Source organism: Pristiophorus japonicus, unplaced genomic scaffold, assembly GCF_044704955.1.
Source record: "Pristiophorus japonicus isolate sPriJap1 unplaced genomic scaffold, sPriJap1.hap1 HAP1_SCAFFOLD_1096, whole genome shotgun sequence".
Lineage (NCBI taxonomy): Eukaryota > Metazoa > Chordata > Chondrichthyes > Pristiophoridae > Pristiophorus > Pristiophorus japonicus.
Genome location: NW_027250752.1, coordinates 91,786 through 110,443, shown reverse-complemented (window position 1 = coordinate 110,443; position 18,658 = coordinate 91,786). Strand labels below are relative to the sequence as shown.

The following is an 18,658-nucleotide window of genomic DNA, read 5'->3' as shown; positions in this document are numbered from 1 at the left end:
TCCAGTGTACAGATATCTCCCTGAGGTAGAGGGACTGAGAGGACACCAGTCCAGTGTACAGATATCTCCCTGAGGGAGAGGGGACTGAGAGACACCAGTCAGTGTACAGATATCTCCCTGAGGAGAGGGACTGAGAGACACCAGACAATGTACAGATATCTCCCTGAGGGAGAGGGACTGAGAGACACCAGTCAGTGTACAGATATCTCCCTGAGGGAGAGGGGACTGAGAGACACCAGTCAGTGTACAGATATCTCCCTGAGGGAGAGGGGACTGAGAGACACCAGTCAGTGTACAGATATCTCCCTGAGGGAGAGGGACTGAGAGACACCAGTCAGTGTACAGATATCTCCCTGAGGGAGAGGGGACTGAGAGACACCAGTCAGTGTACAGATATCTCCCTGAGGGAGAGGGACTGAGAGACACCAGACAATGTACAGATATCTCCCTGAGGGAGAGGGACTGAGAGACACCAGTCAGTGTATAGATATCTCCCTGAGGGAGAGGGACTGAGAGACACCAGTCAGTGTATAGATATCTCCCTGAGGGAGAGGGACTGCGAGACACCAGTCAGTGTACAGATATCTCCCTGAGGGAGAGGGACTGAGAGACACCAGTCAGTGTACAGATATCTCCCTGAGGGAGAGGGACTGAGAGACACCAGTCAGTGTACAGATATCTCCCTGAGGGAGAGGGGACTGAGAAACAGCAATCAGTGTACAGATATCTCCCTGAGGGAGAGGGGGATTGAGAGACACCAGTCAGCGTACAGATATCTCCCTGAGGGAGAGGGCACTGAGAGACACCAGTCAGTGTACAGATATCTCCCTGAGGGACAGGGACTGAGAGACACCAGTCAGTGTACAGATATCTCCCTGAGGGAGAGGGACTGAGGGACACCAGTCAGTGTACAGATATCTGCCTGAGGGAGAGGGACTGAGAGACACCAGTCAGTGTACAGATATCTCCCTGAGGGAGAGGGGACTGAGAGACACCAGTCAGTGTACAGATATCTCCCTGAGGGAGAGGGACTGAGAGACAGCAGTCAGTGTACAGATATCTCCCTGAGGGACAGGGACTGAGAGACACCAGTCAGTGTACAGATATCTCCCTGAGGGAGAGGGGACTGAGAGACACCAGTCAGTGTACAGATATCTCCCTGAGGGGAGAGGGACTGAGAGACACCAGTCAGTGTACAGATATCTCCCTGAGGGAGAGGGACTGAGAGACACCAGTCAGTGTACAGATATCTCCCTGAGGGAGAGGGGACTGAGAGACACCAGTCAGTGTACAGATATCTCCCTGAGGGAGAGGGGACTGAGAGACACCAGTCAGTGTACAGATATCTCCCTGAGGGAGAGGGGACTGAGGGACACCAGTCAGTGTACAGATATCTCCCTGAGGGAGAGGGACTGAGAGACACCAGTCAGTGTACAGATATCTCCCTGAGGGAGAGGGGACTGAGAGACACCAGTCAGTGTACAGATATCTCCCTGAGGGAGAGGGGACTGAGAGACAGCAGTCAGTGTACAGATATTTCCCCAAGAGAGAGGGGACTGAGAGACACCAGTCAGTGTACAGATATCTCCCTGAGGGAGAGGGACTGAGAGACACCAGTCAGTGTACAGATAGCTCCCTGAGGGAGAGGGACTGAGAGACACCAGTCAGTGTACAGATATCTCCCTGAGGGAGAGGGACTGAGAGACACCAGTCAGTGTACAGATATCTCCCTGAGCGAGAGGAGACTGAGAGACACCAGTCAGTGTACAGATATCTCCCTGAGGGAGAGGGGACTGAGAGACAGCAGTCAGTGTACAGATATCTCCCTGAGGGAGAGGGGACTGAAAGACACCAGTCAGTGTACAGATATCTCCCTGAGGGAGAGGGGACTGAGAGACACCAGTCAGTGTACAGATATCTCCCTGAGGGAGAGGGACTGAGATACACCAGTCAGTGTACAGATATCTCCCTGAGGGAGAGGGACTGAGAGACACCAGTCAGTGTACAGATATCTCCCTGAGGGAGAGGGACTGAGAGACACCAGTCAGTGTACAGATATCTCCCTGAGGGAGAGGGACTGAGAGACACCAGTCAGTGTACAGATATCTCCCTGAGGGAGAGGGGGACTGAGAAACAGCAATCAGTGTACAGATATCTCCCTGAGGGAGAGGGGATTGAGAGACACCAGTCAGCGTACAGATATCTCCCTGAGGGAGAGGGCACTGAGAGACACCAGTCAGTGTACAGATATCTCCCTGAGGGACAGGGACTGAGAGACACCAGTCAGTGTACAGATATCTCCCTGAGGGAGAGGGACTGAGGGACACCAGTCAGTGTACAGATATCTGCCTGAGGGAGAGGGACTGAGAGACACCAGTCAGTGTACAGATATCTCCCTGAGGGAGAGGGGACTGAGAGACACCAGTCAGTGTACAGATATCTCCCTGAGGGAGAGGGACTGAGAGACAGCAGTCAGTGTACAGATATCTCCCTGAGGGACAGGGACTGAGAGACACCAGTCAGTGTACAGATATCTCCCTGAGGGAGAGGGGACTGAGAGACACCAGTCAGTGTACAGATATCTCCCTGAGGGAGAGGGACTGAGAGACACCAGTCAGTGTACAGATATCTCCCTGAGGGAGAGGGACTGAGAGACACCAGTCAGTGTACAGATATCTCCCTGAGGGAGAGGGGACTGAGAGACACCAGTCAGTGTACAGATATCTCCCTGAGGGAGAGGGGACTGAGAGACACCAGTCAGTGTACAGATATCTCCCTGAGGGAGAGGGGACTGAGGGACACCAGTCAGTGTACAGATATCTCCCTGAGGGAGAGGGACTGAGAGACACCAGTCAGTGTACAGATATCTCCCTGAGGGAGAGGGGACTGAGAGACACCAGTCAGTGTACAGATATCTCCCTGAGGGAGAGGGGACTGAGAGACAGCAGTCAGTGTACAGATATTTCCCCAAGAGAGAGGGGACTGAGAGACACCAGTCAGTGTACAGATATCTCCCTGAGGGAGAGAGACTGAGAGACACCAGTCAGTGTACAGATAGCTCCCTGAGGGAGAGGTACTGAGAGACACCAGTCAGTGTACAGATATCTCCCTGAGGGAGAGGGACTGAGAGACACCAGTCAGTGTACAGATATCTCCCTGAGCGAGAGGGGACTGAGAGACACCAGTCAGTGTACAGATATCTCCCTGAGGGAGAGGGACTGAGAGACACCAGTCAGTGTACAGATATCTCCCTGAGGGAGAGTGGGACTGATAGACACCAGACAATGTACAGATATCTCCCTGAGGGAGAGGGACTGAGAGACACCAGTCAGTGTACAGATATCTCCCTGAGGGAGAGGGGACTGAGAGACACCAGTCAGTGTACAGATATCTCCCTGAGGGAGAGGGGACTGAGAGACACCAGTCAGTGTACAGATATCTCCCTGAGGGAGAGGGACTGAGAGACACCAGTCAGTGTACAGATATCTCCCTGAGGGAGAGTGGGACTGATAGACACCAGACAATGTACAGATATCTCCCTGAGGGAGAGGGACTGAGATACACCAGTCAGTGTACAGATATCTCCCTGAGGGAGAGGGACTGAGAGACACCAGTCAGTGTACAGATATCTCCCTGAGTGAGAGAGGGGACTGAGAGACACCAGTCAGTGTACAGATATCTCCCTGAGGGAGAGGGACTGAGAGACACCAGAGGGAGGGAGGGAGGGAGAGGGACTGAGGGACACCAGAGGGAGGGAGGGAGGGAGAGGGACTGAGACACACCAGAGGGAGGGAGGGAGAGGGACTGAGGGATACCAGAGGGAGGGAGGGAGGGAGAGCGACTGAGGGACACCAGAGGGAGGGAGGGAGGGAGAGGGGTCTGAGGGACACCAGAGGGAGGGAGGGAGGGAGAGGGACTGAGGGACACCAGAGGGAGGGGGAGAGGGACTGAGGGACACCAGAGGGAGGGAGGGAGGGAGGGGGGTGTGCCGAGATTGTAAGCTTCAGTATTGACCATCAAGGAATGGTGAAGATGAAGATACAGGTGAACACACTTCCCAATATCCAATCAGATATCTCGCACCGATTGCCCATTGCTCTGATTGGTTGTTGCCTTTGTTCCCACAGCCTCCGGATTGGTCGATTACTATGACCCAATGGTCACGGAGAAAAATGAAGATCATAAATTTGTGGCAGAGTACGAAGACTCGGTAAGGAAAGCCCTCACCTGGGCCCCACTCCCTCTGACCCTCACCTGGGCCCACTCCCTCCGACCCTCACCTGGGCCCCACTCCCTCCAACCCTCACCTGGCCCCACTCCCTCCGACCCTCACCTGGGCCCCACTCCCTCCGACCCTCACCTGGGCCCCACTCCCTCCGACCCTCACCTGGGCCCCCGCCCCCTCACCTGGGCCCACTCCCTCCGACCCTCACCTGGGCCCCACTCCCTCCGACCCTCACCTGGGCCCCACTCCCTCCGACCCTCACCTGGGCCCCACTCCCTCCGACCCTCACCTGGGCCCCACTCCCTCCGACCCTCACCTGGGCCCCACTCCCTCCGACCCTCACCTGGGCCCCACTCCCTCCGACCCTCACCTGGGCCCCACTCCCTCCGACCCTCACCTGGGCCCCACTCCCTCCGACCCTCACCTGGGCCCCACTCCCTCCGACCCTCACCTGGCCCCACTCCCTCCGACCCTCACCTGGGCCCCACTCCCTCCGACCCTCACCTGGGCCCCACTCCCTCCGACCCTCACCTGGGCCCCACTCCCTCCGACCCTCACCCCTGGGCCCCACTCCCTCCGACCCTCACCTGGGCCCCCGCCCCCTCACCTGGGCTCCACTCCCTCCGACCCTCACCTGGGCCCCACTCCCTCCGACCCTCACCTGGGCCCCCGCCCCCTCACCTGGGCCCCACTCCCTCCGACCCTCACCTGGGCCCCACTCCCTCCGACCCTCACCTGGGCCCCACTCCCTCCGACCCTCACCTGGGCCCCACTCCCTCCGACCCTCACCTGGCCCCCACTCCCTCCGACCCTCACCTGGGCCCCACTCCCTCCAACCCTCACCTGGGCCCCACTCCCTCCGACCCTCACCTGGGCCCCCGCCCCCTCACCTGGGCCCCACTCCCTCCGACCCTCACCTGGGCCCCACTCCCTCCGACCCTCACCTGGGCCCCACTCCCTCCGACCCTCACCTGGGCCCCACTCCCTCCGACCCTCACCTGGGCCCCCGCCCCCTCATCTGGGCCCCACTCCCTCCGACCCTCACCTGGGCCCCACTCCCTCCGACCCTCACCTGGGCCCCACTCCCTCCGACCCTCACCTGGGCCCCACTCCCTCCAACCCTCACCCCTGGGCCCCCCTCCCTCCGACCCTCACCTTGACCCCACTCCCTCCGACCCTCACCTGGGCCCCCGCCCCCTCACCTGGGCCCCACTCCCTCCGACCCTCACCTGGGCCCCACTCCCTCCGACCCTCACCTGGGCCCCACTCCCTCCGACCCTCACCTGGACCCCACTCCCTCCGACCCACACCTGGGCCCCACTCCCTCCGACCCTCACCTGGACCCCACTCCCTCCGACCCTCACCTGGACCCCACTCCCTCCGACCCTCACCTGGACCCCACTCCCTCCGACCCTCACCTGGGCCCCACTCCCTCCGACCCTCACCTGGGCCCCCGCCCCCGCACCTGGACCCCACTCCCTCCGACCCTCACCTTGACCCCACTCCCTCCGACCCTCACCTGGGCCCGACTCCCTCCGACCCTCACCTGGGCCCCACTCCTCCCGACCCTCACCTGAGGCTCCACCGCTCACCTTGACCCCACTCCCTCCGACCCTCACCTGGGCCCCACTCCCTCCGACCCTCACCTGGGCCCCACTCCCTCCGACCCTCACCTGGGCCCCACTCCCTCCGACCCTCACCTGGGCCCGACTCCCTCCGACCCTCACCTGGACCCCACTCCCTCCGACCCTCACCTGGACCCCACTCCCTCCGACCCTCACCTGGGCCCCACTCCCTCCGACCCTCACCTGGGCCCCACTCCCTCCGACCCTCACCTGGGCCCCACTCCCTCCGACCCTCACCTGGACCCCACTCCCTCCGACCCTCACCTGGACCCCACTCCCTCCGACCCTCACCTGGACCCCACTCCCTCCGACCCTCACCTGGGCCCCACTCCCTCCGACCCTCACCTGGACCCCACTCCCTCCGACCCTCACCTGGGCCCCACTCCCTCCAACCCTCACCTGGACCCCACTCCCTCCGACCCTCACCTGGGCCCCACTCCCTCCGACCCTCACCTGGACCCCACTCCCACCGACCCTCACCTGGGCCCCACTCCCTCCGACCCTCACCTGGGCCCCACTCCCTCCGACCCTCACCTGGGCCCCACTCCCTCCGACCCTCACTTGGGCCCCCGCTCCCTCATCTAAGGCTCCACCCCTCACCTGGACCCCACTCCCTCACCTGGGGCCCCCGCTCCCTCACCTGGGGCCCCCGCTCCCTCAACTGGGGCCCCCGCTCCCTCACCTGGGGCCCCCACTCCCTCACCTGAGGCCCCCGCTCCCTCACCTGGGGCCCAGCCTCACCTGCATCCTGCCCCCTCACCTTGTGCCCCGTCCCCTCCCCTGAGGTCCCACCCCTCACCTGGGCCCCGCCCCTCACACCTCACCCTCTGACCCTCGACCCCTTACCAACATGCGGACAATGACGGACAGGCAAAGACCCACCTGCTCCGTCGCGCCTGTCCCACACAATCCCGATACCGTGTGTATCACAATATACACGTTTCCCCCCCCCCCCCCACCCCGCACCCCGCACCCCGCACCCCGCACCCCGCACCCCGTGTTCTCCTGGGAGCGGCAAAAACACACCGATAAAAACCCCAGGCCAATTCGCGGGGGGGGGGGGAACAAAATCTGTGAAATTCCTCTCCGACCCATCTCGGCGATCAGAACTGGCCTTGAATTGCCCGCAGTACCGACCTTCTGCCAGAGTTAATCTCCGCCCCAGCCAGACTCAATCCCAGCTCTCTCTCGAACGAATCCAACGAGCCTGCGTCCGTCGCCTGTTCCAGGGGTCTGCTGTTCTCTGGGGAATGAACCACCTCCTGACATATAACCTCGGTCTAGCCCCATACAACCATAAATTTGTCCCCCCTGGTCCCGCCTAACCTGTTCAGTTGAAAGAAACACACCGTCTATTCCCTCCATTATCCTACGCACTGAGTCAGATCCCACCCCGAAGCCTACGCTGCTCGAAGGGATAGAGGGCCAACTCTTGTAGCCGATCCTGATAACTTTAGACTTGGAATTAGTCTTGTGGCCGTCTTCTGCATCATTTCCAAAGTCTCAATCTCAGCCACCATGTGAGGAGGCCTAAACTGGACCCAGTATTCCAAGTGTGGCCTGACTAAGGTCTTGTACACGGACACAACAGTCCGCCTCGTCTTAGAAACACAGAAACTAGGAGCAGTATCGGCCATTCAGCCCCTCGAGCCTGCTCCGCCATTCAATATGATCATGGCTGACCCTCTATCTCAACACCATATTCCCGCTTTCTCCCCATACCCCTTGATGCCTTTTGTGTCCAGAAATCTATCTATCTCCCTCTTAAATATATTCAGTGACTTGCCCTCCACAGCCTCCTGTGGTAGAGAATTCCACAGGTTCACCACCCTCTGAGTGAGAACGTTTCTCCTCATCTCGGTCCGAAATTTCCCGCCCCGTATCCTGAGACTGTGTGACCCCCTTGTTCCAGACTTCCCAGCCCCGGGGAAACACCCTCCCCACATCCAGTCTGTCCAACCCCGTCAGAATTTTATACCTTTCAATGAGATCCCCTCACATTCTTCTAAACTCCAGTGAGATGGAATCTCAGAGAAACATATAAAATTCTGATGGGTTTAGACAGGTTAGATGCAGGAAGAATGTTCCCGATGTTGGGGAAGTCCAGAACCAGGGGACACACAGTCTAAGGATAAGGGGTAAGCCATTTAGGACCGAGATGAGGAGAAACTTCTTCACCCAGAAAGTGGTGAACCTGTGGAATTCTCTACCACAGAGAGTTGTTGGGGCCAATTCACTAAATATATTCAAGAGGGAGTTAGATGTGGCCCTTACGATTAAAGGGATCAAGGGGTATGGAGAGAAAGCAGGAATGGGGTACTGAGGGAATGATCAGCCATGATCTTATTGAATGATGGTGCAGGCTCGAAGGGCCGAATGGCCTACTCCTGCACCTATTTTCGATGTTTCCAGTGAATACAGGCCCAGTCGACCCAATCTCTCCTCGTACGACAGTCCTGCCATCCCAGGAATCAGTCTGGTGAACCTTCGCTGCACTCCCTCTGTGGCAAGTATATCCTTCCTGAGGTAAGGAGAGCAAAGCTGCACACAATACTCCAGGTGTGGTCTCACCAAGGCCCTGTGTAACTGGAGTAAGACCTCCTTGCTCCTGTACGCAAACCCTCTCGCAATGAAGGCCAACAAACCATTTGCCTCAGTTGTCCTATGGATACACCCCAACACCCGACTGGTTCGATTGTACACTGAAAGATGTATGCACTAAAATGCCCAGATCGTTTTCTATCTCCACGGTTTTCAATGCGTTTCCCTGGAGGGTGTATGAATGTTGAGCATTTGCCCTGCCCATGTTCATCTCACTGCACTTATCCAAGTTACACGTCATTTTCCAGTCATCAGACCAGATCCAACACGTTAAGTTCTGCCTGACTCACGTGAGCCTCTTGCACCGATCTGGTTGGCCATCGCTGGTTTGGATTTGGTGGCCGGGAACCCCCTGACCTTGTTTCTTTGGCTGCAGGTAGACGATTCCGTGGAGGTGATCTACAACACAAAGGTTTTGTCCGACATCCAACGCGATGAGCTGGTACGTCTCACAGCCCTCCCTGTTCCCGAGTCTGTCGGGTTATCCTGCTCCTGATCACTGCTCAGTGACCCCTGGGTTAGAGAGAGAGGGGAAATCAGCCAGGGTTCCTGCTCCTGATCACTGTCCAGTGACCCCTGGGTTAGAGAGAGGGGAAATCAGCCAGGGTTCCTGCTCCTGATCACTGCCCAGTGATCCCTGGGTTAGAGAGAGAGGGGAAATCAGCCAGGGTTCCTGCTCCTGATCCCGGCCCAGTGACCCCTGGGTTAGAGAGAGGGGAAATCAGCCAGGGTTCCTGCTCCTGATCACTGCTCAGTGACCCCTGGGTTAGAGAGAGGGGAAATCAGCCAGGGTTCCCGCTCCTGATCACTGCCCAGTGATCCCTGGGTTAGAGAGAGGGGAAATCAGCCAGGGTTCCTGCTCCTGATCACTGCCCAGTGACCCCTGGGTTAGAGAGAGAGGGGGAAATCAGCCAGGGTTCCTGCTCCTGATCACTGCCCAGTGACCCCTGGGTTAGAGAGAGGGGAAATCAGCCAGGGTTCCTGCTCCTGATCCCTGCCCAGTGACCCCTGGGTTAGAGAGAGGGAAATCAGCCAGGGTTCCTGCTCCTGATCACTGCCCAGTGACCCCTGGGTTAGAGAGAGGGGAAATCAGCCAGGGTTCCTGCTCCTGATCCCTGCCCAGTGACCCCTGGGTTAGAGAGAGGGAAATCAGCCAGGGTTCCTGCTCCTGATCACTGCCCAGTGACCCCTGGGTTAGAGAGAGTGGAAATCAGCCAGGGTTCCTGCTCCTGATCACTGCCCAGTGACCCCTGGGTTAGAGAGAGGGGGAATCAGCCAGGGTTCCTGCTCCTGATCACTGCCCAGTGACCCCTGGGTTAGAGAGAGGGGAAATCAGCCAGGATTCCTGCTCCTGATCACTGCACAGTGACCCCTAGGTTAGAGAGAGAGGGGAAATCAGCCAGGGTTCCTGCTCCTGATCACTGCCCAGTGATCCCTGGGTTAGAGAGAGGGGAAATCAGCCAGGGTTCCTGCTCCTGATCACTGCCCAGTGGCCCCTGGGTTAGAGAGAGGGGAAATCAGCCAGGGTTCCTGCTCCTGATCACTGCCCAGTGACCCCTGGGTTAGAGAGAGGGGAAATCAGCCAGGGTTCCTGCTCCTGATCACTGCCCAGTGACCCCTGGGTTAGAGAGAGGGGAAATCAGCCAGGGTTCCTGCTCCTGATCACTGCCCAGTGACCCCCGGGTTAGAGAGAGGGGAAATCAGCCAGGGTTCCTGCTCCTGATCACTGCCCAGTGACTCCTGGGTTAGAGAGGGGGAAATCAGCCAGGGTTCCTGCTCCTGATTACTGCCCAGTGACCCCTGGGTTAGAGAGAGAGGGAAATCAGCCAGGGTTCCTGCTCCTGATCACTGCCCAGTGACCCCTGGGTTAGAGAGAGGGGAAATCAGCCAGGGTCCCTGCTCCTGATCACTGCCCAGTGACCCCTGGGTTAGAGAGAGAGGGGAAATCAGCCAGTGTTCCTGCTCCTGATCCCGGCCCAGTGACCAATGGGTTAGAGAGAGAGGGGAAATCAGCCACGGTTCCTGCTCCTGATCCCTGCCCAGTGATCCCTGGGTTAGAGAGAGAGGGGGAAATCAGCCAGGGTTACTGCTCCTGATCACTGCCCAGTGACCCCTTGGTTCGAGAGAAGGGGAAATCAGCCAGGGTTCCTGCTCCTGATCACTGCCCAGTGACCCCTGGGTTAGAGAGGGGGAAATCAGCCAGGGTTCCTGCTCCTGATCACTGCCCAGTGACCCCTGGGTTAGATAGAGGGGAAATCAGCCAGGGTTCCTGCTCCTGATCACTGTCCAGTGACCCCTGGGTTAGAGAGTGAACGGAAATCAGCCAGGGTTCCTGCTCCTGATCACTGCCCAGTGACCTCAGGGTTAGAGAGAGAGGGGAAATCAGCCAGGGTTCCTGCTCCTGATCACTGCCCAGTGACCCCTGGGTTAGAGAGAGAGGGGAAATCAGCCAGGGTTCCTGCTCCTGATCCCTGCCCAGTGACCCCTGGGTTAGAGAGAGGGAAATCAGCCAGGGTTCCTGCTCCTGATCACTGCCCAGTGACCCCTGGGTTAGAGAGAGGGGGAATCAGCCAGGGTTCCTGCTCCTGATCACTGCCCAGTGATCCCTGGGTTAGAGAGAGGGGAAATCAGCCAGGGTTCCTGCTCCTGATCACTGCCCAGTGACCCCTGGGTTAGAGAGAGGGGGAATCAGCCAGGGTTCCTGCTCCTGATCACTGCCCAGTGACCCCTGGGTTAGAGAGAGGGGAAATCAGCCAGGATTCCTGCTCCTGATCACTGCACAGTGACCCCTAGGTTAGAGAGAGGGGAAATCAGCCAGGGTTCCTGCTCCTGATCACTGCCCAGTGACCCCTGGGTTAGAGAGAGAGGGGAAATCAGCCAGGGTTCCTGCTCCTGATCACTGCCCAGTGACCCCTGGATTAGAGAGAGGGGAAATCAGCCAGGGTTCCTGCTCCTGATCCCTGCCCAGTGACCCCTGGGTTAGAGAGAGAGGGGAAATCAGCCAGGGTTCCTGCTCCTGATCACTGCCCAGTGACCCCTGGGTTAGAGAGAGAGGGGAAATCAGCCAGGGTTCCTGCTCCTGATCCCTGCCCAGTGACCCCTGGGTTAGAGAGAGAGGGGAAATCAGCCAGGGTTCCTGCTCCTGATCACTGCCCAGTGACCCCCGGGTTAGACAGAGGGGAAATCAGCCAGGGTTCCTGCTCCTGATCACTGCCGAGTGACCCCTGGGTTAGAGAGGGAAATCAGCCAGGGTTCCTGCTCCTGATCACTGCCCAGTGACTCCTAGGTTAGAGAGAGGGGAAATCAGCCAGGGTTCCTGCTCCTGATCACTGCCCAATGACCCCTGGGTTAGAGAGGGGGAAATCAGCCAGGGTTCCTGCTCCTGATTACTGCCCAGTGACCCCTGGGTTAGAGAGAGGGAAATCAGCCAGGGTTCCTGCTCCTGATTACTGCCCAGTGACCCCTGGGTTAGAGAGAGGGAAATCAGCCAGGGTCCCTGCTCCTGATCACTGCCCAGTGACCCCTGGGTTAGAGAGAGAGGGGAAATCAGCCAGTGTTCCTGCTCCTGATCCCGGCCCAGTGACCCCTGGGTTAGAGAGGGGGGAAATCAGCCAGGGTTCCTGCTCCTGATCACTGCCCAGTGACCAATGGGTTAGAGAGAGAGGGGAAATCAGCCACGGTTCCTGCTCCTGATCCCTGCCCAGTGATCCCTGGGTTAGAGAGAGAGGGGGAAATCAGCCAGGGTTCCTGCTCCTGATCACTGCCCAATGACCCCTGGGTTAGAGAGGGGGAAATCAGCCAGGGTTCCTGCTCCTGATTACTGCCCAGTGACCCCTGGGTTAGAGAGAGGGAAATCAGCCAGGGTTCCTGCTCCTGATTACTGCCCAGTGACCCCTGGGTTAGAGAGAGGGAAATCAGCCAGGGTCCCTGCTCCTGATCACTGCCCAGTGACCCCTGGGTTAGAGAGAGAGGGGAAATCAGCCAGTGTTCCTGCTCCTGATCCCGGCCCAGTGACCCCTGGGTTAGAGAGGGGGGAAATCAGCCAGGGTTCCTGCTCCTGATCACTGCCCAGTGACCAATGGGTTAGAGAGAGAGGGGAAATCAGCCACGGTTCCTGCTCCTGATCCCTGCCCAGTGATCCCTGGGTTAGAGAGAGAGGGGGAAATCAGCCAGGGTTCCTGCTCCTGATCACTGCCCAGTGACCCCTTGGTTCGAGAGAAGGGGAAATCAGCCAGGGTTCCTGCTCCTGATCACTGCCCAGTGACCCCTGGGTTAGAGAGGGGGAAATCAGCCAGGGTTCCTGCTCCTGATCACTGCCCAGTGACCTCTGGGTTAGAGAGAGAGGGGAAATCAGCCAGGGTTCCTGCTCCTGATCACTGCCTAGTGACCCCTGGGTTAGAGAGAGAGGGGAAATCAGCCAGGGTTCCTGCTCCTGATCACTGCCCAGTGACCTCTGGGTTAGAGAGAGGGGGAAATCAGCCAGGGTTCCTGCTCCAGATCACTGCCCAGTGACCCCTGGGTTAGAGAGAGGGAAATCAGCCAGGGTTCCTGCTCCTGATCACTGCCCAGTGACCCCTTCGTTAGAGAGAGGGAAAATCAGCCAGGGTTCCTGCTCCTGATCACTAATCTGCCCTCTTCTGTTTCGCTAGGAGCCTGAGGTTAAAGTTGCTCTCAACAAAGGCACTCTGATTGGTCTTCTGGTCATTGCAGTTGCCATAGCGATGATAGTCGTCCTGTCTCTCTTCATGGTTCGTAGAAAACCCTATGGCAGTATCAGTCATGGAATCGTGGAGGTGAGTGTGTGATGTCCGATATTCACTCCCACTGTACACAATCCCAATGGACCCAAATCCCTTCCCATTCACTCCCACTGTGTACATTCCCAATGGACCCAAACCCCTTCCCATTCACTCCCAATGTACACAATCCCAATGGACCCAAACCCCTTCCCATTCACTCCCACTGTACACAATCCCAATGGACCCAAACCCCTTCCCATTCACTCCCACTGTACACAATCCCAATGGACCCAAACCCCTTCCCATTCACTCCCACTGTACACAATCCCAATGGAACCAAACCCCTTCCCAGTCACTCCCACTGTACACAATCCCAATGGACCACACCCCTTCCCAGTCACTCCCACTGTACACAATCCCAATGGACCCAAACCCCTTCCCATTGACTCCCATTGTACACAATCCCAATGGACCCAAACCCCTCCCCATTCACTCCCACTGTACACAATCCCAATGGACCCAAACCCCTTCCCAGTCACTCCCACTGTACACAATCCCAATGGACCCAAACCCCTTCCCATTCACTCCCACTGTACACAATCCCAATGGACCCAAACCCCTTCCCATTCACTCCCACTGTACACAATCCCAATGGACCCAAACCCCTTCCCATTCACTCCCACTGTACACAATCCCAATGGACCCAAACCCCTTCCCAGTCACTCCCACTGTACACAATCCCAATGGACCCAAACCCCTTCCCATTGACTCCCACTGTACACAATCCCAATGGACCCAAACCCCTTCCCATTCACTCCCACTGTACACAATCCCAATGGTCCCAAAACCCTTCCTGTTGACTCCCGTTGTACACAATCCCAATGGACCGACCCGTTGGAATGACGTAGCCCCCTACTGACCACGCTCTTCCCTGATTGGTCTTCCCGCAGGTCGACCCCATGTTGACCCCGGAGGAGCGGAAACTGAACAAGATGCAGAATCACGGCTACGAGAATCCCACCTACAAATTCTTCGAACAAATGCAGAACTGAGGCGCGGTGGGGCGGGGGGGAGGGGGGGGGGGGTGCGGGGAGAGCTGTGTCATCAGTGCCACCAATGTGAGGCCTCGATCACACCAGGGTGGGCTGGGGGGAGCGGGGGTGGGGTGTGGGGGGGGGCGGAGTTTGAAGCTTTTGTTGGCTTGTTTCTGGTTGGGGGGGGGGTGGGCTGGGGGGAGCGGGGGTGGGGTGTGTGGGGGGCGGAGTTTGAAGCTTTTGTTGGCTTGTTTCTGGTTGGGGGGGGGTGGGGTTATGTGCGACCAGCAAATATTTTCGATATGCAATGGGCCGTGATCGGAGTTCAGCTCCACCGGAGCGGAGATGGGACGCGAGGGGGGGATGGAGGGTAGGGGGATTGTAGGGGGCGGGAGGGGATTGGTCGAGGGGGTGGGAGGAATGGTGGGGAGTGGGGGGAAGGGTGAGGGGGGGGGGCCCATTTCGCCCTAGTGCTTCCCATTTAACCAGAACCTGCTTCCGACGTTCCCTCGATCCGGCCGTCTTTCTAACCGTCCCACCCATCTCGCCTCGATGCGCGCCCAGCGTTGTGTCCTGGCGCCCCATTTGCCCCTCCCTCCCAAATGCCCCCCCCCCGCCCGCCTCCCTTCCCTCCCGTTCTTCTGATTGTGTCGTTGGATTGGCTGGTGAGTTCTACCTCAGGCTCTCCCTCCCCCGTCCACACGTTCCTCTCCCTCCGTCCCCACTCCCGAGCTCCCGACCTTTCACCCCAATCCGAGACCCCTGGGGTCAAACGCGCCCTGAGGTGTCATAGCCCCAGAGGCTGACCTTTCACCCTTGCCGGGGGTCCCTGGGGTGGGGGGGGGGGGGTGGGTGGTGTCAGATCGGGCGACAGGTTTGTCTCACCGACCCGGGGATTGGATCGTGGGCAAGGTCGGGGGTTTGGTCAGACTGTGACCTTTCAACCCTCGGGACTGGGGGTCGGAGCTGGCCTGTCGTTCCCTCGCCCCCACCCTGACCTCACCGCCCCAGACAGCAACAGTAATGTTGTTGTGATCCTGACTGGGGAATGATAACCCGGATGTTGCAAACAGATCCGGGATCCGGGCAATGAACGTTCCGAGTCAAATAATCCGATGGGAAAATGGGGAGAGGGCGAGAGAGAGGGACCTTAACCTTCACGAATTTCTGCAAAGCTCTTTAATCTAGGAATGTCTAATTCTGCGCGTTTCAGTTTAATATCTGTATATGATGCTTTTAATTTAAACCAAAATATGAAAGATCGTTTATAATTTTGATGTCGTAATCCTTACGGGTCGGTCAGCCCCAAACTGGACTCCGTGGTAATCTGTAAAGGGATTGGTTGCTCTAATGTGCATCACTGGTTGGCTAATGCTTTCAATCTGTACGTGCAAGGGATGCTGGGATATTGACCACCCAATGGGACGCGGGGTCTGTGTCAGCGATTCCCCCGCACGGGGAGGGGGACGCGGGGTCTGTGTCAGCGATTCCCCCGCACGGGGAGGAACGGGGGGTCTGTGTCAGCGATTCCCCCGCACGGGGAGGGGACGCGGGATCTGTGTCAGCGATTCCCCCGCAAGGTGAGGGGACGCGAGGTCTGTGTCAGCGATTCTCCCGCACGGTGAGGGGACACGGGTCTGTGTCCCCACAACCCCTGAACTGTGGGTCACGACCCCTCGCACCGACCAGACTGCCCGATAGTGGTCGATTTCACAGCATTCCTCACCAGCAGATTCATGATGTGTTTATTTAAAGTCAAGATGTCGGTAATAAATTAAACCGTGCTGTTATTTCCCACGTGTTTGTGTCAGATTTTCTAGTGTTTAATTTTCAGGAATCTCACTGGGGTACGGGTCCCACACACACTGACTCTCACTGGGGTACAGTCCCACACACACTGACTCTCACTGGGGTACAGTCCCACACACACTGACTCTCACTGGGGTACGGGTCCCACACACACTGACTCTCACTGGGGTACAGTCCCACACACACTGACTCTCACTGGGGTACGGGTCCCACACACACTGACTCTCACTGGGGTACGGGTCCCACACACACTGACTCTCACTGGGGTACGGATCCCACACACACTGACTCTCACTGGGGTACGGGTCCCACACACACTGACTCTCACTGGGGTACGGGTCCCACACACACTGACTCTCACTGGGATACGGGTCCCACACACACTGACTCTCACTGGGGTACGGGTCCCACACACACTGACCGTCACTGGGGTATGGGTCCCACACACACTGACTCTCACTGGGGTACGGGTCCCACACACACTGACTCTCACTGGGGTACAGTCCCACACACACTGACTCTCACTGGGGTACAGGTCCCACACACACTGACTCTCACTGGGGTACGGGTCCCACACACACTGACTCTCACTGGGGTACGGGTTCCACACACACTGACTCTCACTGGGGTACGGGTCCCACACGCACTGACTCTCACTGGGGTACAGTCCCACACACACTGACTCTCACTGGGGTACGTGTCCCACACACACTGACTCTCATTGGGGTACAGTCCCACACACACTGACTCTCACTGGGGTACGGGTCCCACACACACTGACTCTCACTGGGGTACAGGTCCCACACACACTGACTCTCACTGGGGTACAGTCCCACACACACTGACTCTCACTGGGGTACAGGTCCCACACACACTGACTCTCACTGGGGTACAGTCCCACACACACTGACTCTCACTGGGGTACAGTCCCACACACACTGACTCTCACTGGGGTACGGGTCCCACACGCACTGACTCTCACTGGGGTACCGGTCCCACACACACTGACTCTCACTGGGGTACGGGTCCCACACACACTGACTCTCACTGGGGTACGGGTCCCACACGCACTGACTCTCACTGGGGTACAGTCCCACACACACTGACTCTCACTGGGGTACGGGTCTCACACACATTGACTCTCACTGGGGTACAGTCCCACACACACTGACTCTCACTGGGTACAGGTCCCACACACACTGACTCTCACTGGGGTACAGTCCCACACACAATGACTCTCACTGGGGTGCAGTCCCACACACACTGACTCTCACTGGGGTACAGGTCCCATACACTGACTCTCACTGGGGTACAGGTCCCACACACACTGACTCTCACTGGGGAACAGGTCCCACACACACTGACTCTCACTGGGGTACGGGGCCCACACACACTGACTCTCACTGGTGTACGGGTCCCACACACTGACTCTCACTGGGGTACGGGTCCCACACACACTGACTCTCACTGGGGTACGGGTCCCACACACACTGACTCTCACTGCGGTACAGTCCCACACACACTGACTCTCACTGGGGTACAGTCCCACACACACTGACTCTCACTTGGGTACGGGTCCCACACACACTGACTCTCACTGGGGTACAGTCCCACACACACTGACTCTCACTGGGGTACAGTCCCACACACACTGACTCTCACTGGGGTACAGTCCCATACACACTGACTCTCACTGGGGTACGGGTCCCACACACACTGACTCTCACTGGGGTACAGTCCCACACACACTGACTCTCACTGGGGTACAGGTCCCACACACACTGACTCTCACTGGGGTATGGGTCTCACACACACTGACTCTCACTGGGGTACAGTCCCACACACACTGTCTCTCACTGGGGTACGGGTCCCACACACACTGACTCTCACTGGGGTACGGGTCCCACACACACTGACTCTCACTGGGGTACGGGTCCCACACACACTGACTCTCACTGGGGTACAGGTCCCACACACACTGACTCTCACTGGGGTATGGGTCCCACACACACTGACTCTTACTGGGGTACGGGTCCCACACACACTGACTCTCACTGGGGTACAGTCCCACACACACTGACTCTCACTGGGGTACGGGTCCCACACACACTGACTCTCACTGGGGTACAGTCCCACACACACTGACTCTCACTGGGGTACGGGTCCCACACACAGTGACTCTCACTGGGGTACGGGTCCCACACACACTGACTCTCACTGGGGTACGGGTCCCACACACACTGACTCTCACTGGGGTACGGGTCCCACACACACTGACTCTCACTGGGGTACGGGTCCCACACACACTGACTCTCACTGGGGTACGGGTCCCACACACACTGACTCTCACTGGGGTACAGTCCCACACACACTGACTCTCACTGGGGTACGGGTCCCACACACACTGACTCTCACTGGGGTACGGGTCCCACACACACTGACTCTCACTGGGGTACAGTCCCACACACACTGACTCTCACTGGAGTACAGTCCCACACACACTGACTCTCACTGGGGTACGGGTCCCACACACACTGACTCTCACTGGGGTACGGGTCCCACACACACTGACTCTCACTGGGGTACAGGTCCCACACACACTGACTCTCACTGGGGTTTGGGTTC

General features: G+C 58.2%; 1 protein-coding gene across 1 annotated transcript; it reads left to right on the top strand.

The window, feature by feature from the left end:
* The first annotated feature begins 4,131 nt into the window (after positions 1-4,131).
* Positions 4,132-14,249, top strand: LOC139241507 (amyloid beta precursor like protein 2-like). The gene is made up of 4 exons (XM_070870034.1): positions 4,132-4,210; positions 8,828-8,893; positions 13,101-13,244; positions 14,141-14,249. The coding sequence occupies exons 1-4, from the start codon at positions 4,157-4,159 to the stop codon at positions 14,240-14,242; spliced, it is 366 nt and encodes a 121-aa protein (XP_070726135.1). The 5' UTR covers positions 4,132-4,156; the 3' UTR covers positions 14,243-14,249.
* The last annotated feature ends 4,409 nt before the right edge of the window (positions 14,250-18,658 follow it).